Source organism: Brassica rapa, chromosome A04 (assembly GCF_000309985.2).
Source record: "Brassica rapa cultivar Chiifu-401-42 chromosome A04, CAAS_Brap_v3.01, whole genome shotgun sequence".
Lineage (NCBI taxonomy): Eukaryota > Viridiplantae > Streptophyta > Magnoliopsida > Brassicales > Brassicaceae > Brassica > Brassica rapa.
In genome coordinates, this window is record NC_024798.2 from 21,246,397 (window position 1) to 21,271,006 (window position 24,610).

Genomic DNA, 24,610 nt, shown 5'->3' on the forward strand with positions numbered 1-24,610 from the left:
AAAAAAAAAAAAAAAAAAAAAAAAACTTTGCACATGCATGTGCAATCAAAATTTCCAAATAATCCAACTCATAGTACCACAAATAATCATCGCTGAGAACCATGAAATTATCAAAAAAGACATGAAAAAATTATGTTGTAGAGTAAAATCAATCAAGTTATTTTATTCAAAAAACAATCGGGTTCATTGTATACATAACTAAACATGTAAGAGCATCTCCAAAAGATACTCTATAACTTCAAATATGAAGTTTTTTGCACTCTAAAAAGAAACTTCAAAACTTCAAATTTGAAGTTTTGAGGAGTGAAACTCTATATTTGAAGTTTCACTCCTCAAAACTTCAAATTTGAAGTTTCATATTTTTATTTGCATTTTGGTCCCTAATCACACATCACTTTTATGATTCATAAACAATTTCTTGTTTTTGTTTTAATCTTTAAAAAATATTTCTCATAAATATTTTAAATTTTGTTTACAGATTTTTAATTTTACACATAAAATTAAATAAACTTTAAAATAAGATTTAAATATTTTAAGCTAGATTTAGACAACAATAATATACAAAAAAAACTTAACAAAAAGATTTTAAAAAATTACATGAAGACATAACTATTACACAAATTTAAATATAACAACAACACAAATAGTCAGGTAAGTTTGATCCGGAACCTTCAAATTTTCAAATATTGTTAAATTTTTTGTGTAACTGAAGATGGTTGATGTTGTTGTTTTTGATGTTTTTTTCGTACAATTCTTTTTTGTTCATACCGAATATATTCACGAGTATTAATATCATCGAAAAAATTAGTCTTTTAGCAATCTTTTATGTTTCTCTTTTACTTTCTTGTTATGATCTAATGTATTTACAAGTATCAATATTATTCGATTTCAATATCTTTTAACTCGTAATCTACAAAGTAAAAATGAGGAGAGTCATTTTTACTTCGAAATGCAATAATAGATCATATATGCATTACGAAAATCATTTTATGAACTAATATGCTATTTTGTTTGAAGTTTATAATTAATTAAGTTATTTTTCTTTAAATATTTATATTAAATATAATATTTTATTAATTAATATTGTTGTAATATGTTTATATATGTGCTAGTTATTGCTAGTTATTTACAAAAATTTTATGAATTCAAATTAGTTATGACAAATTTAAGGACCATATTATAAAATATAAATAGTTTTGAAATTGAGTTTGAAGTTTTGCTTTTGGAGAAGAACACATTTAAACTTCAAATATAGAATTTTGAAAACTTCAAAATAGAGTTTATTTTTGGAGATGCTCTAAACCCGTTGCTGTGTCCAAAAAAAAAACATTGCTCATTATTTCCAACTGAGAAAAATGATAATAACTCTCTCAAAGTAACATCGACATTAATAAAGCGGAATACTATAGTTTCCATCAATTGCTTTTCTTTGGATTCAACAACTCTTTAAACCACTTAGCCGATTTCTTGGGGTATCTCTTACATCCATCTTTGAAATCCACATAAACCAACCCGAACCGGACGGTGTATCCCATTGCCCATTCGAAGTTGTCCAACAAAGACCACGCAAAAAATCCCTTGACGTTGGCTCCCACCCTATAATATCATTTAACAAAAGCATTTGCCAACACCGTTACATAAATGTATATGTTTGTTAACATAGCATAAAAATACTTACGAGATTGCGTCTTGAACCATCTCGAGATGTCGAGCGTAGTAATCGATTCTATCGCCGTCTTTGAGGAATATTTTGTCCGTACTAAATTCATCTCTCCCTACAATAAATATATCATCCAGAAACTAGAACTCATTGTCGAATATTCATAAATGTATATATCAATCAAAAGAAAGCTCATGGCCTTGTGAATTACCGTTTTCGGTTATGTACATGACCGGGTCTTTGAACTTGTATTTTGCATAGAGGACAAGATCACGAATACCCTTTGGATATATCAAAAGCCAATCTGATGCAGCCTATAAAAATAAAATAAAAACACATATATAAGGTTTTAGTCTCTTACCGTGTAGTTTTAACCTAAAAATTACAAGATTTTAGAAGATTAATCTAGACAAGTACCTTTGGACCAATGGGAACACCTTCTCTTTCACCTAATAACATTTTTTTGTCACGCATAAATATTCGATTAATTTGTTTTAAAATGGTAAAAAAGATGTTGGATGAAGCAAAAACGAACCTGTGACACTGGCACAAGGATCAGAGAACATTGTAACCTGTTCGGTGGAGCAGGGGACATCCTTTGCGTAAGTGGAAGAGTAATAATTGATGCCAATGAAATCATATGAGCCCTTAAGCATCTTAGATTGTTTCGCAGTGAAAGTAGGCAACCGACCGCCTTTTACGTTGTTGACCATGTCGATAGGGTATTTACCGGTCACGAGTGGCTCCATGAAGTAGTCAAATGTGAAAGCCATGGCTCGTGCCGCAGCTAACCTATCTTCCGCCGATTCTGTATAGGGCAAGTTCCAACCCGCATTCAAAGCGATACCAACTTGACCCTTTTGAGATGCCTGTTGAACAACATTCAAGAGCAAGTTTGTTAAGATCCGCAGATGAATAAACTTTAGATTCAGTGATTCATAGTAAGGTTTATTTGTAGCCTAAGATTGCTATAAACATGATCAATTTCAGTAACTTTACTCGCAAGAAACAGAGTAGAATCTTGTTTTTTCTCACCTTGTATTTTTTCCTGTAGACCTCGACGGCGGCTCCGTGAGCAAGAATGAGGTTGTGGCCGACGATATAAGGCTCGGTGGCTCCATCTCCAGCGGTGCAATTAGGGTTTGTGAATTTGGAGCATCTACCTGGAGCCATTACACCTGCAACATAACCTTGTTGCACCACTGTCAATGGCTCGTTCAATGTCATCCAGTGCTTCACTCTATCTCCAAAATTCTTAAAGCAAATATCCGCATAATCTCGGAAATCGTTTCTGTTTCATCCACCAAAAAAAAACAAAAAAGTCAATAAAGTCGGATAGTTTTGATAGTAGTATATTTGAATGTTAATTGTAATGGCTAGTTGAACTAGTCAATTTTGTTTCTATTACTAATGCTAAATAAAACTGAAGGTTTTGAGGACTTACACAATCTCTGAGCCACGGAATCCACCGTAAGCATCTTCAAGACCTTGTGGTGTGTCCCAATGGAACATGGTGGCAAAAGGTTTAATTCCTATAGACAGTAAGATAATATTTGCATTAGTTTCTGCTTGTATTGCGTTTATAACTAAATGGGACATCTAAAAAAACTAAAAAGGATACTTATATTTGAAGGGTGGAAGATGTTATTACTTATTAGTCGCTATCTCACTAGATTGTTTTTAAAAGTCAAAAGATTTATGACTTATGAGTCTATGACTTATTCAGTGGGCAACATGTAATGTTTCATTTAACACTTTACCAAAAAGACATGTAACGTTTCCAAATGTTTACGTGAAAACGTGAACGCCACACATAACTTGTTTGGAAGGCAGCCAAAATTGAAAGGGTGCCACGCATTAAATGATTGTTTTTGAACTTTGAAGATTTAATTTTAAGAGAAAAATGCATTATCACAAGAAGCCATTAGATGAAATATATATGTAAAGTATAATACTTGGATTTTCTTCTAAGTAATAGAATTTCACATATACATAAGTCTAAGTTTGAAAAAATTGTTTACTAACATTGTTTGCTAACATTGTTTACTATAAATAAGTCCAAGTTTGAAAAACATTGTTTACTATAAAATCTCAACTTAAAATAATGTGAAACCCAGAGCGTTACTTTAGCTTATTTGTCGAATTGTATGTTGTCTTTTTACCTTTGGACAAAAGCTCATTGATCAAGTTGTTGTAATAGTCAATACCAGCTTGGTTTATTCCTCCTTTTAGATTCCCACCTAAGTAAGAAACAACACGTCAACATTATTGACACTTAAAATTAATCAAATCCCATGTGAACCCCTTCAAAGAGAAGAAGAAGAACTTACGAGGCAATATTCTCGACCACGAGATTGAGAATCTGTAAGCATTGAAGCCAATCTGATGCAATAAAGCCACATCTTCCTGTAATCCAATGTTTTAGTGTATGATATAATCAAAGATTGTGGCTGGTTTTGAGGCCAATGAAAAGTCAGAACAGACAATTTAATTACAGAAAGATAATTACCTTGTAAAGATGGTAAGAGTTATCTGCAACAGACCCATTGCTACCATCCTTTATCTTTTCTGGAGAATAATAAATAAAAACATTATTTGAGTTTATCAACTATACTATACTCCCATTGAAGAATCAAAAGCAGAGTAGTTGAAACAAATTTTGTTTTTCAAGAATAATTCATTTTGGTATTCAATCTCAGAGTGGTCAATCAATCTTTTAATAAGAGCAGATTCACACATATATGTAAACTTTTATTTTTTGGATCAACTACACATATAACTATTCTTTAGATCCTAAGTGAGATTTAGATCAAAACAAAACCTGGGTATTTTTCAGAGAAGGTATCCCAGATACTTGGTCCTCTACCATCTTCATGAGCACCTCCTTCAACCTGAGAGTGTTAAACAAAACCCATAAACCTTTAATTCAAGAAATAAATCATGGTAATTAGAAGAACCAAAAAATAAATACCTGGTAAGCAGATGTTGCAGACCCAAAAATGAAATCTTCTGGAAAATCACTTCTTCTTAATTTAGGCGTTGAAGAATTGTTCAGGGCAAGAACTCCATTGAAGGCCAAGACAATGAGCACTATTAGTAAAGAAAAATATTTTCCTCTCATTCTAACTTTTCTTTTGATTGTTAATTTTCCTTTGAGGAGATGAATGAGTGGGACTTTTTAAATACGGAAGCGAATTGTTTAGCACAGATGAGAGAGAGAGAGAGAGAAATTTGTTTTCTTTTATGGCATCAAGTTAGTAAATAAAATTTCAACTAACCCTATCTAGTTATCTTTCAAATAAGGAAAATAAGCAAAACATTAGTTGAAAAAAAACTTACTCCATCCGTTTCATTTTGAAAAAATCTTGTTTCTTCCGTTTCATTGTAACTCTTGTTTTAGACTGGTACACATAAATTAACAAAATATTTAGTTTTGTATATTTTGTAAATAAAAATATCATTGTATATAGACAGAACTATATTTTAATCAATATAAAGTTAAACCGAAGATTAAAATTAATAAATTTTGTCTTGAAAATTTAAAAACAATATTTAGTAACAAAATTTTTTTTTTACAATGACGCTTAATATGAAACAAAAGAATATTTATTTGCATTTTTTTATTTAACCGGCATTGATTATCTAAAATTTTACTTATAGTTGAGTCATTTTATAAAAAAAATATATAAAAAGCAATGCACCATCTTGCACGTTTTTCAGACAATTACGGGAAGTGCTAATTTCTAAAGGGAACGTGAAGACGTGTAAGAACTGATGGGACGTCTATTTTCGGTTTCTTGTGCTAAAACTAGAAGCTTGTATAACGGCTATTTATTTCAAATCTTGTTAGATAAAGACATTATATACTTTTATTATGTAAAGACTACAGAGTATTATTAATCACAGGTTGGTGTGGTCTGGAACGCGTTGGGAATAGTCTGTCGGTCAAAAAACGACTACTCTAAAATCTGTTCCGATATAGTATTTGATTAATTAATGAGTTTCTTAATTAATTAAGACTTTCTCTGATTTCCTTGTGATGAAACAAGTCCATGTTTTGGTTTAGGGGGTCTTTTTAGTTGTGTAATTTATAGTTTTTTCGCGACTTCTTAAAGAAGTTATTTAAATTAATGACAAGAAAATAAATGATTTGAATCTAAACTTTTTTTTTCTGTAAACAAAAAATGATAGTAGAAAAAATTAAAAACTCATATAAGAGTCATATAAAAACAGAAAGATTAGTAGTACACAAACAGAAAGATTAGTAGCACAAAAACAGAAAAGACTATGGTAAAGATAGCTGATTATTCAAAATTATTGTTTTATCCATCGATTTATCAATTTTGATGATTTGTTTCTAAATATGTCAAGTTCTGAAAAAATAACATAGCCATAGCATGCTGGGCCAACAAACTGAAGCGGCCTAAATATGATCTAAAGGCCGAAACTAAAGTTAAAAAAAAAAGATTAATATCTCGCAAATAGGCTTTTATGTATCAAGTTGGATCGATCTTTTTTAGCCTGCGGGTATTAGGCCTTTTTTTTTTTGATCAAAACATTAACAAATACTATGTTGCTCAGACCGAACTCATCGCCTTGAGCTAAAGCTTGCAGTCCTATCCTAAAATGCTCCACTGTTTCAGACCCCGGAATAAAAGGAACCGCCCGGTTTGTAATCTTTTGACGAAAGCTTTCAACTCTTTAACACTCTTTTAGCATTACTACTACTCTCACTATCATCTCCATTACCGTATACGGGAATCACCTCAGTGTCAGTCACTTTTCCATCGCAAACCGGACATTCTTTAACGTTCAGATAAATAAGAGGCAGCTGATAGAAACATTCCCAGCAGAACAAGTGACCACATCAAGTCAAAACCGGATCTTGAGCATTCTCTAAACATATGTTACAGTCAAAGTAATCACCAGGAACAGTAGAGTTTGTTCTCTCCATGTTCAATGCCTTTGCTATTAAGTAAGTCTTGTTGTCACGGTTTTCGACGTTTCTCTCTCTAGAACTCTCGTGTATAATTAATTCCTGCGGTAGAGTCTCTAGGCACCGAGGCTCGTGGTGGTGCTGGTGTTGTTGTTTCTCGTTGTCTGATTCTTGAAACTATTGCTTCGAGCTGTCTTATGCGTTCTTCGATCAGCGAGTGAGTAGTCTCGAGCTCGTTTGAAGATGGGTCTTGATTTAAATCAAGTTCCGTTGTCTCTACTTGAACACTGGTACATATCATCAATTTTCATTTTGATTGTTTTTTTTCGGCTAAATTTTATTCAATAAAGATTATGAAAGTTTCATTGTTGTCCACATTTCCTTTGAGAATCTACATATTTGATCAATTTTCTGTAATTTTAAGTCCATAGTTTTCCAAAACTTGCTTCTTTATATGTCTTAATGTAAGTAAAATAATGATGTAGAAAGCGCAAAATAAAATATTACATATTTACCAAACATTGTAATAACTAACAAAAAATCTTCATTGGGTTTGTATAGCAATTATTGTCCTAAGACTTCCATTGCTTTATGCATAATCTGATAGCAAACTGTATTTCATTCACTACTAATAAATATCACATAGGCTGCTATATTGAGAAACATGTCTTCAATCGACAATATGGATAATGCTAGCAGGAAAAGATTAAACAATTTTGTTTGTTATCTGAAGTGTTCAAGTACACTACCATTTTTTGACATCAAGTGTTCAAATACATTACTGTAAGTCTTGTGTTACAAAAAACATTACTATAATAAGTCCCTGAAACATGGCAATCAGACAGAACACTGAGTAATTTTGTAACAAACGCAAAAAGACAAAATCCAAAGATAAATCTGCATACTCATAAAAAACCAAGTCCGGAGAACAACGTTGAAAGCAAGGAAGGATCAAATCCAGCAAACACTGAAGGGTCAACAGATGGGAAAACAGACGGGTCAAACCCTAGATAACCAAACGATGAAGAAGAACCGGATCCACCTCCCAGTCCAAATGGTTGGCCAACAAATGAGAAACCCGACGGGTCAAACCCTAGATAACCGGAAGACGAAGAAGAACCGGATCCACCTCCCAGTCCAAATGGTTGGTTAACAGATTGGAAAACCGATGGGTCAAACCCTAGATAACCAAAAGATGAAGAAGAACCGGATCCACCTCCCAGTCCAAATGGTTGGCCAACAGATGAGAAAACCGACGGGTCAAACCCTATACCGGAAGATGAAGAAGAACCGGATCCACCTCCCAGTCCAAATGGTCCGAGCAAATCAAGAAGCTGAGAAACTTGGCTTGGGCTTTGTGGCGTATTGGTTACAAGATTATTAATCATCTCATTAATCATAGGTCTAATGATAGGACTCATTGTTGGAGTCCCCAACGGATAAGGATTATTAAAAACTGGACTAGGAACATTAACAAACGGCGTCGTGGCGATAGAGTGCGGTTGCATCGGCCGGTTTGGACCATGTTGGACCATATTTGTTGGACTAGGTAGTTTCTTTCTAGCACACAACAAATGAGCATCGAATCCACCACACTCTTTACAGCTATAGAGCCACGAGTTAGAGCCGAGTCCTTGGCACACACTGCAGCGGAAGCTAGCGGCCGCAGCTGATCTTGATCCGGATCCGGACCCGCCCGGAGACGGCATGGAAAACGTTAAATAAAGTTGGTGGTGAGGGTGAGATTGGTGCGTGACACGAGAAGGCATGTTGGCACAAACCGTGTGAAGATCTATACCGCAGTCTCCACAGTGGTAAGCGAATCCGTCACCGTTTTTGCCGCATGCGTCACAGCGGAATGTCCCTTCTTGGTATTTTGGAGAGGAGATGAGAGACAGGAGATGGTTTTTGTCGAAAGGGTGTCTGATCTTTTGAGGTAATTCGGAACATTTTAGGTGGATGTGGAAGTTGCATGGCTTACATGTGTATGAAGGAAGATTGAGAAGCTTTAACTTGCAAACCACGCAAGAAGAAGAAGAAGAGTTGGCTTGAGGATTGAGAGATGAGTTGAACAATGGATGTGGATGGCTGAAATGTCGAATTGAGTCTTCTGGTTTTGGCCTTCCCATTGTTTTTGCTGCACAACTTGTTCAGAGAGGGTATTAAAATGTTATTATAGTTTGGTATGAACACAAATCAATGGCTTGGGGACTTGTTGGAACATTTTGTTTTGTGATACGCAATTTTTCTACCGTGTGATGTTGATTCTAAGCTTTCAGTCGACGACTTTAAAGTCAACGGTTAGATTGTTTGATCAAGTCGTTACCCACTTGGATTATAGTGAAACTTCAACTATTGAGAAACTCTAGTGCTTTGTCACAACTTCTTAACAATCACCCAAGTTGGAGATTTCAAATCATAATTAAATGATGTTAGTAGTAATATCATTATATTCATGTTAATTTGTATTAGTTATCACACAAAAATATAAGAACTAATTATTATATCAAATAAAACAATTATTATATTTACATTGAAAAGGGCTACGTAATAATTTTTATATGATAGTGGGAGTATTTAGTTAATTGTTAAGCGGTCTAAATTATGCAATTCTAATGTCAACTTTCTTCTTGTATATTAAAATCACAACTAGGTGAATACGAATAATAAAAAACTCAGAATTATTTAGCCCAAAATAGAAATCGCAAGCCCTCTACATACATTGCTATTTATAGTTGTTAAACGTTTCTTCCACGTAAAAATACCAAATCCAGGCACAATGACTTCAAAGAAACCGGTTAACCGACCCTCGGTGAGGCACCCGAGTCACAACCATCCGCTACGCCTCTTCAAATCCCAAGAAGAAGATGAGATCATCTGCTCTGGATGCGAGCTTAACCTAATCGGACAAGCCTTCAAATGTACAAAGAAAGACTGCGATTACTTCTTGCACAAGTCATGTTTCGACCTACCTCGTGAAACCAAACACAAGTCTCACTCAGACCACCCTTTGACCCTGCTTCATTCCCCACCGTATGGTCACTCTTACACGTGCGACGCATGCGGCCAATATGGATCCGGATTCACTTACAACTGTTCAGAGTGCCAGTACGATGTACATGTTGGATGTGCCTTTATCCCCGAAACTGTGAAGCGCGAAGATCACGACCACCCCCTCACTTTAGTCTACAACACACCATGCAAAGGTCGCGAGGACGGTGCAATGTTCATATGTGATGTTTGTGAAGAAGATATGTCGGAGAATCTTTGGGTTTATTACTGCAAAGAATGTGATTATGGGACACATGTGCATTCTTGCGCGGTTTATGAAGATCATCAGCCAAAGAAAGGAGGAGGAGGAGGAGAAGAAGGAAGAGGAGGAGGAGGAGGAGGAGGAGAATCGAGCTCTGCCGCTGCAAGGATGAAGTCGTTGATGAAAGCTCAAGATGAGATGGCGGCGTTGCAGCTCGAGGCACGTATTAGGAAGAACACTAATGATGCTATACTTGAGTTATGGGATGAACCAAAGCGGAGATATTATTGGTGATCGAAACTATGAATGATCTATTTGATGCATTGATGAAGATTGTAATTGTTTTTTTTTTTTTTGGGAATTTCGTTTGTTCGTGTGACTTACTGCAACAATTATTTTCAATGAAACTTTGTTATGCAAAATAAAAAGAAAAAGTAATAAATAAATGCATGATAAAATTCTGATCCACTTTGGGTTATTTGAAATTTTAAAATGTTTGCTTTTAAAAGGCAAGTAGTATATGCTATCTTTGTTATGTATTCACTAATAATAATAACGAATGTTTCAATTCATCAGCAATAGCATTAGTTGTATTGATAAATCGTTAAATAGACATATTCGAGTAACATGCGTTGGTCTTGCAGGTTACATGCATCTCAAGTCTCAAATAAGATTTAGGGTTTAAAGCTTATGATTTTCACTAGAAATTACTATATAGTGACTCATGTTGATGTTTTTTTATCGCAATTTCTAATTTCTTTTTTCCGAAGTCATAGTCACTTATATTCAGATGACTTGGAAGATGATAGACATTAGAGACCAAGCCTAGTTAGTTAACATCACATCTTTATCTATGTCAACTCTTATATTGTATACATTTCCAACTTGATAATTCAATATCTAGAATCTGTAATTACAATTGGCTATCAATTATATAAGCACAAGATGACTAGTCCTGTAATGGATGCGTTCTAAATGAATAGTTCCACCTCTTGACTTTTGACACCCAAATGAGAATTACTCTTATGTAACATATACAGATGGTATAATAATGATAAACTAAGACATGGTTAATAAGAATACCAATCTCATAATTATAGAAATCAAAGTCCACTTCAATATTTGGTATTTATAATACTTCCAAAGAGATTCTCCCACAAGCCACAAAACAACCAAAACCTTAGACACATATCAAGAACATATGGGTTCAGGAAAAACTAGGGCTAATCCGACTAACCGTCCAACGGTGAGACACCCTAGTCACGATCATCCTTTACGGGTCTTCAAATCCCAAGAAGGAGATGAGATCATTTGCTCTGGATGCGAGCTCGAACTAATTGGGCAAGCTTACAAGTGTACAAAGTCAGAGTGCAATTACTTCTTGCACAAGTCATGTTTCGACCTTCCAGGTGAAACCCTTCACAAGTCTCACCCTAATCACCCTTTGACTCTGGTCCATTCTCCACCGTACGATCAGTCCATCTTCTCGTGCGATGCGTGCGGTGAGCATGGATCTGGTTTCACATACCATTGCTCTAAGTGCCAGTACGATGTTCATGTTGGATGTGCGTTTGTCCCTGTGACCGTGCAGCGTGAAGACCACGAACACCCTCTCACGCTACTTTACAACACGCCATGCAAAGGTCGCGAGGATGGTGTGACGTTCATATGTGATGTTTGTGAAGAAGATATGCAAGAGCATCTATGGGTGTATTATTGCAAAGAATGTGACTATGGGACACATGTACGTTCATGCGCCACATATGAAGATACTGCTCCAAAGAAAGGAGAAGAAAAAGGAGAAACAAGCTCGGCGGCATCAGAGGTGAAGTCGGAAATGGATGCTAAAATGGAGATGGCGATGATGCAGGTCCAGTTAGATGCTATTGATGCAGCAGGTAGTTACGTCGGTTCATGGGAACCAAGGAGGAAATATTATTGGTGAATTGATTATTGAGTGTTTAATTGCTCTCTTTTGTGAATTTTGGTTAGGAAGAAAAAGTGTATCAAACTCTGATTTCGTTCTTTCTTTGTATGTTTGTGACTTTCTTTCAATGTGGCTTGTTTGTAAGATTTTATCTTTTTTTTTTTTTGTTATTAAGATTTAAAAAAACTGTGAGCTGTATGATTATATATTTGCCAATCAAATATCTTTGATCATTATAGTTCGTAATTTTATGTTTATACAATGTAAACAATCCAGAATATGGATACTAGAAACGTTTGCACAATCTTCAAATGATTACTTGCTCTATTAAATATTATATGATGTTATATTTTTGTTTTTGGATTTTTGTTTGGTCAGTTGGTAAATTCTATCTACTTGCAAGTACAAAGACTAACACCCACCAACATCATATGAATCTGAACACCTTTGAAAACATTTCTTCCCTAAACTTATCAAATTTGTTAAGCACGAAAGTAAGTAAAAAAATTCAACTGCTTTCTCAAAAAAAAATCAACTGTTGGAACTATACAGTATACACAATCAATGAGTCGCTAATTAACCTCAGCGTAGTTAATTGACCTCACATATCTAATTAACTATGTCAACTCACATATTGTCTACATCTGCCGCTTGATAAATCAATATTTCAGAATCTTTAACTACAAATGGCTATTTAATCAAATTATAAAAGAACAATAAAACTAATAATCCCGTGATGGATGGGTTCAAAGAGAATAGTTCCACCTCTTGACTTTGAATTCCCAGTGAGAACTAATCTTATATACATATATAGAAATCGTATATAAATCATATTAGCGCGTAGTGACATTTTTTCCCAATATAGTTAATATATATGCTACAACTTGGTTAATAGTCAAACCAAAACGCATCACTACTCCCATCCTGAAGAAGACTCACAATCACAAGTCATCTTACTATCTTCACTATAAATGCTTTGAAACCCCTTAGCTTAATAAGAATCACAAAAACAAACAAAATAAAATCATTTTACCTACAATGGCTTCAAGAAAACCATCGGTGAGGCACCCTAGCCACAACCATCCATTGCGCGGTCACAAAGCCCTAGCTGAAGAAGAGACCATCTGCTCCGGCTGCGACCTAGACCTAATAGGTGCAGCTTTCAAATGCACAAAGTCAGAATGTGATTACTTCTTGCACAAGTCATGTTTCGATCTTCCACGTGAGACACGCCACAAGTCTCACCCTGATCACCCTCTGACCCTGCTTTATTCGCCACCGTACGAGTCCTCAACTTACGAGTGCAGCGCGTGCAGTGAGTATGGATCAGGGTTCGTTTACAACTGCTCTATCTGCCAGTTTGATTTACATGTCGGGTGCATATCAATGCCTGAGTCCGTGGAGCGTGAAGGACATGAGCATCCGCTCACGTTGCTTTACTGTTCTCCTTACACGAACGGTTTGATCGTCAAGTGTGATGTATGTCAAGAGACGGTTCCGGATCATCTATGGTCTTATTACTGCAAGGAATGTGACTACGGCACGCATTTACATTCTTGTGAAGTAGAAGAAGTGGTGGAGCCAAAGAGAGGAGGAGGAAAGGCGAGTACAAGTGGTAATAAAGGAGGAGGAAGAGGCTCGGCGGCTTCGGAGTTAGCTGCAATGCTTGAAGCTCAAAGGGAGATGGAGAGGATGCAGATTGAGTTACATATGGAGATGCAGAGAGCTAAAATTGCTAAGAAAGCTAGAAAAGCATGTCTCAAGTTGATCTAAGAATATGATAAAAGTTTGAAAACAAATATGTTTCTCTCGAGCTTTCTTGGATTCTTGGAGCTCTGAAACTATATGATTGTTGTTTTTCTTGTGTTTTGGTTCTTGTTTTTCATTGATTTGTTTTATTTGCTAATTTCATGTTATTTTCTTTTGAATAATTATTAATAATCTGAAATAAAAAGATCTTTAACTAAAGCCGTTTGGTTTTATTTATTCTAATCATTATAGGTCACCATCTAAATTTTTTTATAAAATGAAAATGTTTGAAGAAAAGTAATTAGTCAAAACTTAATATTATAATATGCAAGTAAATAGGATATTCCAAGGGGTTGATTAGATGGCATTGACCTTCACAAACTAACTACATTCCCTCTGTATAATCTAAAACCAATTATAAGAAAAAGGTTTTGTCTCATTTTCAAACAAATAAAAAATCCTCTAATTTGTCTTTTATACAGTTTATTAAATGACATCATAAATACGAGAAGAAAAAAACCACCGAGTCAAAACCCACGTCAGCGATCTAACGTAATCGCGCGGGTTCACGCCTGCCCCGTTCCGTGATCCGTCCGTCTGTTTTAACGTTTGCTTAAAGCTTCCGAATGAATCAGAGTCTCTCGGTAATTCGACTATAAAAATAAAAAAAGGGGAGAGAGAGAAGAGAGAGAGAGAGAGAGCGCTTTGATCTATCTATCAATGGCAGATGGAAAACCAGACGAGCAGCTCTTCCAGCTTCTTTCAGGTCTTCTCCAACAGGTTCCGATCCCAAATTCATTATAATCTGATCAAACTCTAGGGAGGGACCACGATCTCAAAATCGAAATCGTCTTAGATTGAATATCTTTTGATTTTCGATTGTGTTGGTTTAGATTTGGTTTTCTTCGTTATTAACAGGTTGAATCGTTGACGAACACAGAGGAAGTAGAGTTACGTTCGAAGATCGAAGCTCTGGGCTTAGAAGTCACCAAAGTGCCATCAAAGTCGTCTCAGCCTCTCACTGAGGTGGAGATTGCTAATGAGTTGGATAAGTTATCAGCCAAGATTGACGATGTTGACGAGATGATCTCGTCGGCTCTTGCTTCTGATCCGCAAGTTCAGTCTCTTCTTAGCGGCACTGCTGATGTTTGGTTGCCTGTGATCACTGCCAACTCCGAAGAGAGACTCAACTTCACTGCTTCCATCGATGATGTTGAGGATATTACTACCGATAAGGACAAGAAGAGCAGCTCGTAATCTTTCTTGCAGGGAGCATGTTTGTTATTGTTAAAACTCAGTGTTGTTCTGTCTTTTTTGGCCTTTACTTTTTTCAGTTCAATGTGTCATCTCTCAGATATTTGATGATAGAGGTTTATTCAGATTGAATACATACATCGAATAAAAAAAGTTGTAATGCATTATTGACATTTGATGATTGTGGATTATGCAGATTGAATACAACAAATGTTTATTTATTATCGTGAGTTTTCCGGAATGCAAATTTGCACACTGCAAGTGTTTTTCTCAGGGGTAAGAAAATAAAATCTCGGGATGAACAATTTCTACATGAACAAACAATGTATCTTTCTTCTGTCAATAGAAAGGCTATTCAGTGTGGAAGACAATGGAGCACCAAGAGAGTGAGTGGTGGTTTCAAGCAGATGAAGCTTTTGCTTTCTTACAGAAGGCGTCAAGCCAGTCCATTGTAACACTCTTTGGCCTCTCTAGTGCCAGACCAAGAGCTCTGTCCCATATTAGCTGTAGCCAAACCACAAATAACATAATTAGCTAATTATCAGAGTTCTATTTTACATTGGTTTGGAGTAACAAATGTGTAATCTGTATATATATGTATATTACCTGAGAGCATATTCCAAGACTCCTTGAGACACCGAAGAGCACGGTGTAGTACCTATAAAAACGCACAATGTTTTATTCAACGTAACAGGCTCAACGATAAGTTACGCGGGAAGTCTAATTCTTACCTTGCTTCGGTTAGACCATAGTGGTTGAGTAACACTCCACTGTGAGCATCAACATTTGGCCATGGGTTCTTCACCTGTAACAAGCAAAAGCCATCACATGATTCAGTATGAGACGTATCCATTGAATTATTGGTGATTTATGTTTCATACTTTATGTGAAATATCCATTACATGAATTGATGATCCCCTTGGTAACGAGAAAATATTAGACATATTACCTTTCCGAGTTCGGTGAGAACAGGAGGCACAACTTCATATAGCTTTGAGACCTATAGAAACGAAGGTCTTGTTAGCCACTGCAGAGTTATATAATTATGTAAGAGCGCAAAAGAAAAAAAGAAGAAAATAAAAGTACCAGCTGGAAAAGAGGGTCATCAGGTAAATGCTTCAAGGCAAATTCTCTTTGGCATACATATCTTGGATCGGTTTTGCGAAGAACACCATGTCCATATCCGGGAACAACCTGTAAACCAATCAAGCTTTGTCAACTAATTATTTGGTAAACAGTAAGAAATCCTTGTAACATAAACATATACATTATTTAACTCAGATAAGAAAAACTCAAATTAGTTAAAACTGGATCCCACACTTTTCTGACACTATAATTGGCATCAGCTATAAGAATGACATACAACTACTAAGACAAGACATTCACTCAATTTCTCATGTCCTTTTGGAGTAGATTTAATCAGCAATTCAGTATTAGCCTGGCAGTGACAAAGTAGATGAATGTTATGTTTTTACCTTGCCACTGTTTAATGTTTTCCAGACATATTCTTTCAACTGGTCTTTCGATATGTTTTCTCCACATTCCTCAACAACTGATTTGATCCAAAGCAAAACTTCCTGTTGCAACAAGACAAAAGAAAAACATCAAGATTCTGTTCTTCTACCTTATAATCGTACCATAAAACTATCACAAACTTCCTATATAATATACAAGAGGCAACTCATGAATCTCTACCATAGATTGAACAGTACAATATTTGTTGAGGATATAGACAAAGAGATACCTGATTAGCCAAACCATGGAGTGGTCCAGCCAAACCGTTTAATGCAGCTGCAAATGAGAGATACGGATCTGAAAGTGCACTACCGACCTAAATACAGAAACGAACCATCAGAAATGTCAATCCTAAGCAAAAGATCTCAATTCTAGAACTGCATGTGGAACATTCGACATTGATAAACTATGAGCATACGCACCAGGTGACCAGTGTGAGCACTAACGTTTCCACCTTCATGATCACTAAAACCAGAAACAAGAAGAAAATAGAAATTATCATGCTAATAATTGTAAGTCTTTGAAAAATAACATCAAAAATGATAAGAAAATCAAGTTAAAAGACATAATTGGACGAAGAAATTAGAACAGACCTGTGGATAGTGATGTAAAGCCTCATGAGCTCTTTCATTTTATCATCATCAAATCCCAACATGTGGGAAAAATTTGCACCATAATCCAAAGATTTATCTGAGGGAACGGAATCGCCATTCTTATACATCCTGCAATGATTTAGAACAGAGGTAAATACGAAGCAAAAACAGCTGATGACAATTCTTTTCTATAAAGGGTACACAATCAGTCCCAAAATCCAGACGCTGAAAGATACATGAAAAGAGAGAACAAAAAGGACAAGTCTTCGCTAACCTCCGATAAACATATGCAGCTACTACAGGAACACGAGCAATCAGGTTGAGGCAATCCTCGTATGTTGGCTCCCAGAACCTGGACGGAAAGATCTTTGTGATGATGCATGTTGAATTTAAATGATGTCAAGAACTACACCAGAAACTCTAAAACGTACTTTGACTTGTGAATTCCATTCTCATATGCCTTTTGGAACTCACTTTGCACCTGGATATCAGGTAAGGAAAGTTATCATTAGCAAAAAAAAAAAAGAAAAAACAGTAAGCTCTAACACATTACAACAAGAACAAGCAAACAACAATTGGAGTTTGGAGATCCACACCTGGAGAGCCATAACACCGCTAGCAAATTGAGTCATTGGATGAGCCGTAGAAGGCAGGGCATCGATGGCATTGTACACATAATCTGCATAAAAATTGAACAGAGATCAGGAAATGAGTAGAAGTGTAACACGAAAACCACACAAAAAATAAACAGACTTGTCTTTTTTTTTGCAAACCTGGCACAGCAGCACGGTTTGCCAAGTCTTGTGATAGTGCTTTAACTTGCTCTTTACTAGGTACCTATGCGAAAAATGGGTAAAGAAGGATATTATATTGAGGCAAACTAATCGTGTGTACATGTCCCTAACCAACTTATAAAAATGTACAAAAAGGCGCACCTTTCCAGTTAAAAGAAGCCACAAAAGACCCTCGGGTAACGGCTCTCCTCCAGACTGAGCAGCAGGCAATACTTTCTGGCACTCAGGAATTGACAAGCCCCTAAAGCGTATTCCCTAAAATAATGATAAAATAATTGTAACAAGAGCCTTTGAAAGGGAAGGAAGAGAACTTGATGTATTCTATACTAGGATCTAACCAAACAATTGTAAAGATATACAAAACGTTATCAGTACCTCTTCCGGGTCAAGCAATGAGGTTTCCCAGAGCAATCCAGTCATCCCTCTCATCCCACCAATTACCTTCATTTAGAAGGAAATTGAAATGACTCATTCAAGGGGTAACTTCTATGGAAAAAAAAAACAAACAACCACGTAATTCATCATGTTATTTTACCATATCAACAGTGATGTTTCCCAGTTGGACCTTCCCATGTTCTGACTTCAGTTTCTTCAAACGGTCCTGAAATTGGAAAAAATTTCTATGAGGAAAGAGGAAGCTAGAAAATCAAAAGAGGTAGCATAAATCCATATTATACAAAATTAAGTGTAAAAAATGTGTCAGCATAACAAAAATCCATTTCATGTAAACGGGGTAAAAAGCTAAACCTGTTGTTCCGGAATCAACTCTTGCAGCTGGGACTTGAGGTCCTGCATTGACATCATTTAAAACAAAAATGAGCAAAGACTCCACAAGCAGCATGCCGAAAAAATAATCTCAGTAAAAACAAGAACACATAATCATTATTACTAAGCATTTTCGATCTTAGTTGTTTTTTTTTAATTATACAGGCGTATTCTGGCTCCACAGAAGCGGTCCAGACTAATCAGTGTTACCACGTGTCGGTCGCGATGCCAAAATGTTAATTTCCCAGTGGTGGCCGGGACTCGAACCTGGTGGCTTCACCGTATTGGGTTCAAGTTAATTACCACCAGACTACAAGTCCTGGTTTTTTTTTATGTAAGTTTGAGACAAAAAAAAATGTATACACTAGAAGATCACATTGCAATCAAAATAACTACCATATCGGTAGAGCTCTGCATCTGAATCCATCTAACGGAATTGCTGAGCGAAGATTGTTGCCCCTAATCACATATAGATCCAATCACCAGTTGGTTAGCATGATCAAACCAAACGAAAAACAAACCTCAAAATCTCAGTGTGATGTAAAGAAACTCACAACGCGAGACCTCAGCCTAGCTAAGGCCGTTACGCTGCGGAAAAACACCATTCTCTCCAATACTCAAAACCTGTAACAGTATCCAAATATTTAATTTCGAAAACAACCTCGATCCGTGTGAGCTCAAGCAATCAACAACACTAACCGAATCAGGAATCTATAAACAACCGAATAAGTTTATCGCCTTAATCTAAAATTCAGAGATTCGATCATCGAAGCCAATTCTGAGATTCCAGATGAAAAAATCAAGGACTAGTTGTTCTCCTAGAATCACGGAAGAGTAAGAATCGCTAGGAATGAGCGAAGAACATACCAGAGATTCGGGAGGAGCGTGACGGCGAATCGAGAAGAAGGCGATTGTTGAGGACACTTGTGATGCGCAAAATGATCTTTTCATATAAACGGCGAGAAAATGCCATTTGGATTATATTTAAAATTCCTATTTTGACCTTAGGAAACGTTGAGAAGGCAAACCAAACTAAACCGGGGCAAGGGATCTTGCATTTAACCGGAATCAAACGGGTAGACAGGTCAGCTTGTGACTTTTGGGTGGCGTTTTTGCCTTTTACCTTTTGGGAAATTATTTTGGTTATATCATATTTATTTGAAGCAGCTAAGTAGGAACGAACGTTTCTGTACCTACAAAAGCCAGGTTTGAAGTTGTCTCTTTCTTTTATCCAAGCTTGTTCAACCAAACATGATCATCAGACTCATTTTGAACAAATGGATTCTTGAACCTGTGTAAAGTCATCTTTATCTGGCCCTTCACCCTTGGGATACTAACATTGTGTTGTGGTCACGATCTTCTAGTTCTCATCTAACGTCAGTAACAAATATGTAAGGATCTAAAGAAGACAACCCAATTGTTTGAACGTTTACCGTCTATTAAAAGTTTAAAACGTCCCAGCTATTTATAATTTCCATTTTTTTTTTTTGACAATTATCTCAAATAATCTTTTTTAAAATTTTTGTCACAAAAATAGCACTCAAGAAATAAAATGACCAAATAGCTTTTAATATTTATTTTTTGTTTTTTAAATTTGAAACTCTATCTCCAAAACACCACCTTTTACTCTAAACCCTAAGTATAGATTAGTTAATTCTAGGGTAAAAATATATTTTTATCTTTTAATAAAATTTATTTTGGTCATTTTTTCATTGATTATTTTTGTGACAAAAACTTTAAAAAGGTTATTCTAAGGAATTTATCTTTTTTTTGGGACAAATTTCCATATGGTTAAGATGATGAATATATACGTGTTTTCTATATTTTTATATTACAAGTTTTTTTTGGTTTAACGGTTAAATGTTTTTTTGAACTATAACCGGTTAAATATGTTGCCAAAATTCCATGTACCGAATATTGACCTATTGTTTTGGTATAACAAAGAGGATGAAACAAACTGTAACAGTTGGTGTTGAATTTCAAATTTCTATAAAAAAATTGAATTAGTAAAAACTATTTTTAGCCAAGAAGACGAAATATTGTGCTGAAATGTATGTATGTGTAAATGTAAGTTAAATTCCTCACATTTTAAAGTATGTTTGAGTAAGTTAACCATTGATATGTAACACATTCGATTATCTATAACAACGAAACACTAGCTAGTCATTCTCTGTTCTAACCATACAAACTTTTGTCCAACAATACAACAGATAATCAAGCACACACACCAAGAATTATTACACATCCAATAGTAGCACATCAATGAAGTTACATATCAAAATAACTTGGGGTTTTTTACCCACGACGATTAGATACAGTCACTTCTCCGAGAAGGACTGCACATAAATTAAACTCTCCATTACAACCCTCAACCTTGGCAAAGTCAGTCTACCAAAAGTTTCAGTTTCTCATCATACCCATCAAAATGAAAATCCCAAAAACATGACAATTTTCGCTTGCTTTCATTCCCCAAACGATTAGATCTCATCAACCAATGTGATTGAAGGATCAGAGAAACCCTAGCTAGAAGATAAAACCTTTGGTTACTTATGAAATATTGTGACCCTTTGTATCGAAGCAGTTGCTGGTGTTGTTGTTGCTGAAGGTGAACCCTTCAACTTGTGAAGAAGAAGGAGAAGATCTCATAGGAAACGAAGAGAAGTAATCTTCTCCAACATCTTGGATCAAACCTTCTAGGTCAAAGTAAGTGTTTGTGTTCCTAGTATTCTGATCACCGGATCCCCATTCTTCTTTTACCTCATGGTTTCCACCGTTTGCTAATAAACCGGTGAAACTAGTACGCCTGTTAACCGGCTGATGATCTCCGCAAACCGGTTCTTGAGACGTGGGAATTCTCGGTCTGGCACTCCTTTTACCGGTTTTGACCTCTACGGCTGCTGGTTTTCCGGTTAGACTTTGTACGAGTGAACGGAAGTTTTTGACGTCGGTCTTGATGACCTCCGGTGCGAATATATGGATGATGCGAATCTTGGGCTTGATCTTGGATATTACTTGTGAATTCTTGTTCATGGAAACCCTAGAACTCGAACCTTTATTAAAATTACCTTGATGATATTGAGTAACCTCCATTGATTCTCTCACCATAAAACTAGAAACACAGACGAGAAAAGTTATAAACGAATGAGAAAAGATCAGATGTGTTTTCTTTTGTGAAATGTGCTGTTTGAACAAAAATAATTGGCAAGTCGTGGAATAATACTGCGGCGGTTGGTTATATATATTTATGTAGAATTTTCAAGTATAGGGTTGTTGGTTAGTCAAAAAACATTTTATTAATAACAAACTTGAATATCAAAATGGTAAATAATGTGTTGGACGAAACACCTATGGACCTGCCCTCCATGACACACACCAACTTGATTTAAATAAAGTCTAAGTGTATTATATGAGAACATTTTTAGTTTTATTTTACGAGGAATTTGTTATTAACCAACCAACTGACGAGAAATCTAAACTATACTATTATAAAATACTATACATATCATTTAAGTACATATGCATAGAGGTAGCATGAACCAATTTAATTTGATTTTTGTTTCAAAAAAAAACAAAACTAATTTGAATTTTTTGGAGCGTGAAAAGGTGTTATTGTCGGCATGTAGTTATGAAAACTAATTAATTATGATGCTGTTTCAGTTTTTATACTATGTATGTATATCAGACTTATCGGTATATGTATATTTCTCTTTACAAGTGTTATTACTGTCTAATTGCCACTGCTAATTAATTGGTATGCTATATGGCGTTTCTGCATCTTTAAATGATTCATATATTATGTGGGTTAATGACATCGTATTTAGAATTTAATTTTGTTATAAATTATAACAATATTCAAATATTCAAATCTTATGCAGTTTTAATACTGATTTCTATAATTTGTGGGGTCAAAATCTGACTCAGGAAACTGTCACTTGAAAACCGACATAGTTATAATCCTACTTTTAGTTAATTTGCTTCGATTTCATGATGTAATAATAATTTTTTTTGGTAAAATTGATGATGTAATAACAAAAACCATTAAACCATACTACAAGGTAATAAAAGTGAAAGTTCCAGTGCTAGATTCAGATTACTAGTCTTAATATCATCTTATTTAGGTTGAAATCCGACTTGATTAACCAAAAATAGTTTACCTTAACCAATCAAACTAATCTACCACACTTAAATAGTTTATAAATATCTTATTGGTTCACATCTCTATGTATTTAGACACTTACATATATATAAACTCCTTAGACATATACATATATAAATATATTCGTGAGCTCATTCATCTACACATGTCTGAGGTGTCGACGCATATATATATATGTCATAGTGTTTAAAAAACCCTAAGGAAACATGTCTTCCCGTTGTTTTTTTTTTCTAGTAAACTGGTTATTTAAAATTTTGCACTGAAAAGCGGACATTTTTACAAAAGGAAAAATAATATACAAACCTTTTAAAAAGTTTCAAGCACCTAAAATAGTAGTTGACTTTTGTTTTGCCAAAGGAGCAAACAAGAGCGACAGGGTGGATTTAACCTCCGTTGACTTGACGTAAGTTGTGTTTTATTTTTATTTCAGAAACCCAATTTAGATCATATATATGGATATTCGGAGTCCGGACTGAAATGCAGATTATATATCGAGATGTCTTCCGAAAATATTTTACTTTCAAGTCGTTACAAATACATGACTTGTAGGGATGGACTTATGTCACCACAATTCACAAACAAAGGCTAAAGCAAGTGTTGCATATTTATCAATATGCGCTATTATTTCTACAAAATCACATACAGACTAAACCAAAAAATCTCTTAAGTCTATGAGTTTACAACCTTTCTTTATATCTCTGGCCAAAGTGTAAAAATTCAGCTTTTACTCATGCGAAATACCTTCTTTTTTTTTTAAACAAAACAAACGAAATATCATTATATTATGTGATTTTGACCATGTTTTGTTAATTCTTGTAAGCAATACATTTGGTTGTAATTTATAAGGAGAGGTCATAATTAATTTTTAATATTTAACTTAAACATAAATCAATTTTATAAGTCAAAGCTTATTTATTATCATCTATAAATATGAAAGTGTGTTTGATATTAGCGTGTTTGGTTATATAAATCTTAGAGATCGATATTTTGCTAAATAGCTGTATTTTCAATTATTATAAATCTAGGGGGAGCAAAATCTTTGTAGTCATTATTTTTAATGCTCTTACGCGGACTGGAGGACTCGTTCTACTTATATGCCAACTTTTGAATGCAAAATGTATGTGAATGGGGGCATGAACTAGAAACCATATCATTCGTCGATTTAAATAACTAGAGAGAGTGGAGTTCATTAATTTAGGTTTCACTCAATAAACATGTCCAGTGTAATTTGTAAATACGAGTTTGTTTATATAAGAAATTAACTATTCATTAAGAAATTTTGTATTCTCACATTATTTATTGGTTCTCTACTAATATGTGTATTTGGGCCACTTTAGCTAATTGAAGAAAGTCCTGTAACGTTTTAATTTTCATGCAATTTAAATTGAAAAACTCATTATAAAGAGAAAAATATATTATTAAGAAATTAATATGTGAAAAAACATTTCAAAACTGTGTAAATGCATATAGATTTGGAAATGTATATTACATCAAGGTGATATGGTCAAAATCACAGAATATAATGGCATCCACTAGCCGCAACCTGCAGTAGCTCCAGTTAGTTGTCTCCTCCGTCGCTAGTATTGACTGTGAAGAGGACATCGAAGAAGTGGTGGTTGAGAAGTAGTTTTTAAATCAGAATTTTCTCTAGTTTCTTATAAATTATTCTCAGACTATGGATTATCATTTGAGAGCCTTTGTAAATCTGCAAAAGAAGCTATTTTAGTTTTAACATTAAAGTATAATTTCAGTGTCTAACAAAACGTCGCTTTGGCCGAGTGGTTAAGGCGTGTGCCTGCTAAGTACATGGGGTTTCCCCGCGAGAGTTCGAATCTCTCAGGCGACGAAATATTTTTCAAAAATATCGAATTTTAATTTTTCACCAAAATCTTGAAGAAGAAAAAGCCCATCCAAAACGAAAATAGTAAATGGCCATTGGATCGGCCCCTGAACCCCAGCATGTCTCCAACCGCAAGAACCGACGATGGTAACAACCATGGTCGGACAA

General features: G+C 35.1%; 8 protein-coding genes and 1 non-coding gene across 10 annotated transcripts; 5 read left to right on the forward strand and 4 right to left on the reverse strand.

The window, feature by feature from the left end:
• Window positions 1–1,257: 1,257 nt before the first annotated feature.
• On the reverse strand, window positions 1,258–4,910 carry LOC103866139 (beta-glucosidase 15). Its single transcript, XM_009144014.3, has 12 exons — window positions 4,632–4,910; window positions 4,482–4,551; window positions 4,170–4,228; window positions 3,991–4,066; window positions 3,823–3,900; window positions 3,105–3,192; window positions 2,696–2,951; window positions 2,196–2,529; window positions 2,078–2,109; window positions 1,872–1,974; window positions 1,679–1,775; window positions 1,258–1,596 (listed from the first exon to the last, which is right to left on the reverse strand). The coding sequence occupies exons 1-12, from the start codon at window positions 4,779–4,781 to the stop codon at window positions 1,416–1,418; spliced, it is 1,524 nt and encodes a 507-aa protein (XP_009142262.2). The 5' UTR covers window positions 4,782–4,910; the 3' UTR covers window positions 1,258–1,415.
• An 834-nt stretch (window positions 4,911–5,744) lies between these two features.
• Window positions 5,745–8,785, reverse strand: LOC103866138. The gene has a single exon (XM_009144013.3). It carries the CDS (start codon window positions 8,723–8,725, stop codon window positions 7,502–7,504), a length of 1,224 nt encoding a protein of 407 aa, XP_009142261.2. The 5' UTR covers window positions 8,726–8,785; the 3' UTR covers window positions 5,745–7,501.
• Window positions 8,786–9,363: 578 nt separating this feature from the next.
• On the forward strand, window positions 9,364–10,202 carry LOC103866137. Its single transcript, XM_009144012.3, has one exon. The coding sequence runs from the start codon at window positions 9,376–9,378 to the stop codon at window positions 10,141–10,143; it is 768 nt and encodes a 255-aa protein (XP_009142260.1). The 5' UTR covers window positions 9,364–9,375; the 3' UTR covers window positions 10,144–10,202.
• A 796-nt stretch (window positions 10,203–10,998) lies between these two features.
• On the forward strand, window positions 10,999–12,332 carry LOC103866135. The gene has a single exon (XM_009144011.3). The coding sequence runs from the start codon at window positions 11,051–11,053 to the stop codon at window positions 11,792–11,794; it is 744 nt and encodes a 247-aa protein (XP_009142259.1). The 5' UTR covers window positions 10,999–11,050; the 3' UTR covers window positions 11,795–12,332.
• A 241-nt stretch (window positions 12,333–12,573) lies between these two features.
• Window positions 12,574–13,758, forward strand: LOC103866134. Its single transcript, XM_009144010.2, has one exon. It carries the CDS (start codon window positions 12,815–12,817, stop codon window positions 13,547–13,549), a length of 735 nt encoding a protein of 244 aa, XP_009142258.1. The 5' UTR covers window positions 12,574–12,814; the 3' UTR covers window positions 13,550–13,758.
• Window positions 13,759–14,146: 388 nt separating this feature from the next.
• LOC103866132 lies at window positions 14,147–15,000 on the forward strand. Of its 2 annotated transcripts, none has more exons than XM_009144008.3 (2): window positions 14,147–14,305; window positions 14,444–15,000. In XM_009144008.3, the coding sequence occupies exons 1-2, from the start codon at window positions 14,246–14,248 to the stop codon at window positions 14,780–14,782; spliced, it is 399 nt and encodes a 132-aa protein (XP_009142256.1). In that variant the 5' UTR covers window positions 14,147–14,245; the 3' UTR covers window positions 14,783–15,000. The 2 variants fall into 2 exon arrangements, with proteins under 2 accessions (XP_009142256.1, XP_033146057.1); XM_033290166.1 differs by having other exon boundaries at window positions 14,189–14,291.
• LOC103866133 (citrate synthase 4, mitochondrial) lies at window positions 14,977–19,428 on the reverse strand. The gene is made up of 20 exons (XM_009144009.2): window positions 19,314–19,428; window positions 19,001–19,070; window positions 18,843–18,905; window positions 18,429–18,470; window positions 18,217–18,282; window positions 18,057–18,122; window positions 17,823–17,936; window positions 17,661–17,724; window positions 17,484–17,566; window positions 17,319–17,368; window positions 17,162–17,239; window positions 16,888–17,016; window positions 16,717–16,759; window positions 16,524–16,610; window positions 16,255–16,356; window positions 15,866–15,973; window positions 15,729–15,779; window positions 15,511–15,584; window positions 15,386–15,437; window positions 14,977–15,283 (listed from the first exon to the last, which is right to left on the reverse strand). Exons 2-20 carry the CDS (start codon window positions 19,049–19,051, stop codon window positions 15,179–15,181), a joined length of 1,428 nt encoding a protein of 475 aa, XP_009142257.1. The 5' UTR covers window positions 19,052–19,070; window positions 19,314–19,428; the 3' UTR covers window positions 14,977–15,178.
• Window positions 19,429–20,236: 808 nt separating this feature from the next.
• On the reverse strand, window positions 20,237–21,607 carry LOC103866131 (VQ motif-containing protein 18). Its single transcript, XM_009144007.2, has one exon. The coding sequence runs from the start codon at window positions 21,549–21,551 to the stop codon at window positions 20,994–20,996; it is 558 nt and encodes a 185-aa protein (XP_009142255.2). The 5' UTR covers window positions 21,552–21,607; the 3' UTR covers window positions 20,237–20,993.
• A 2,759-nt stretch (window positions 21,608–24,366) lies between these two features.
• Window positions 24,367–24,448, forward strand: TRNAS-GCU. Its single transcript has one exon. It is a non-coding gene; the product is annotated as a tRNA-Ser (tRNA).
• Window positions 24,449–24,610: the final 162 nt, after the last annotated feature.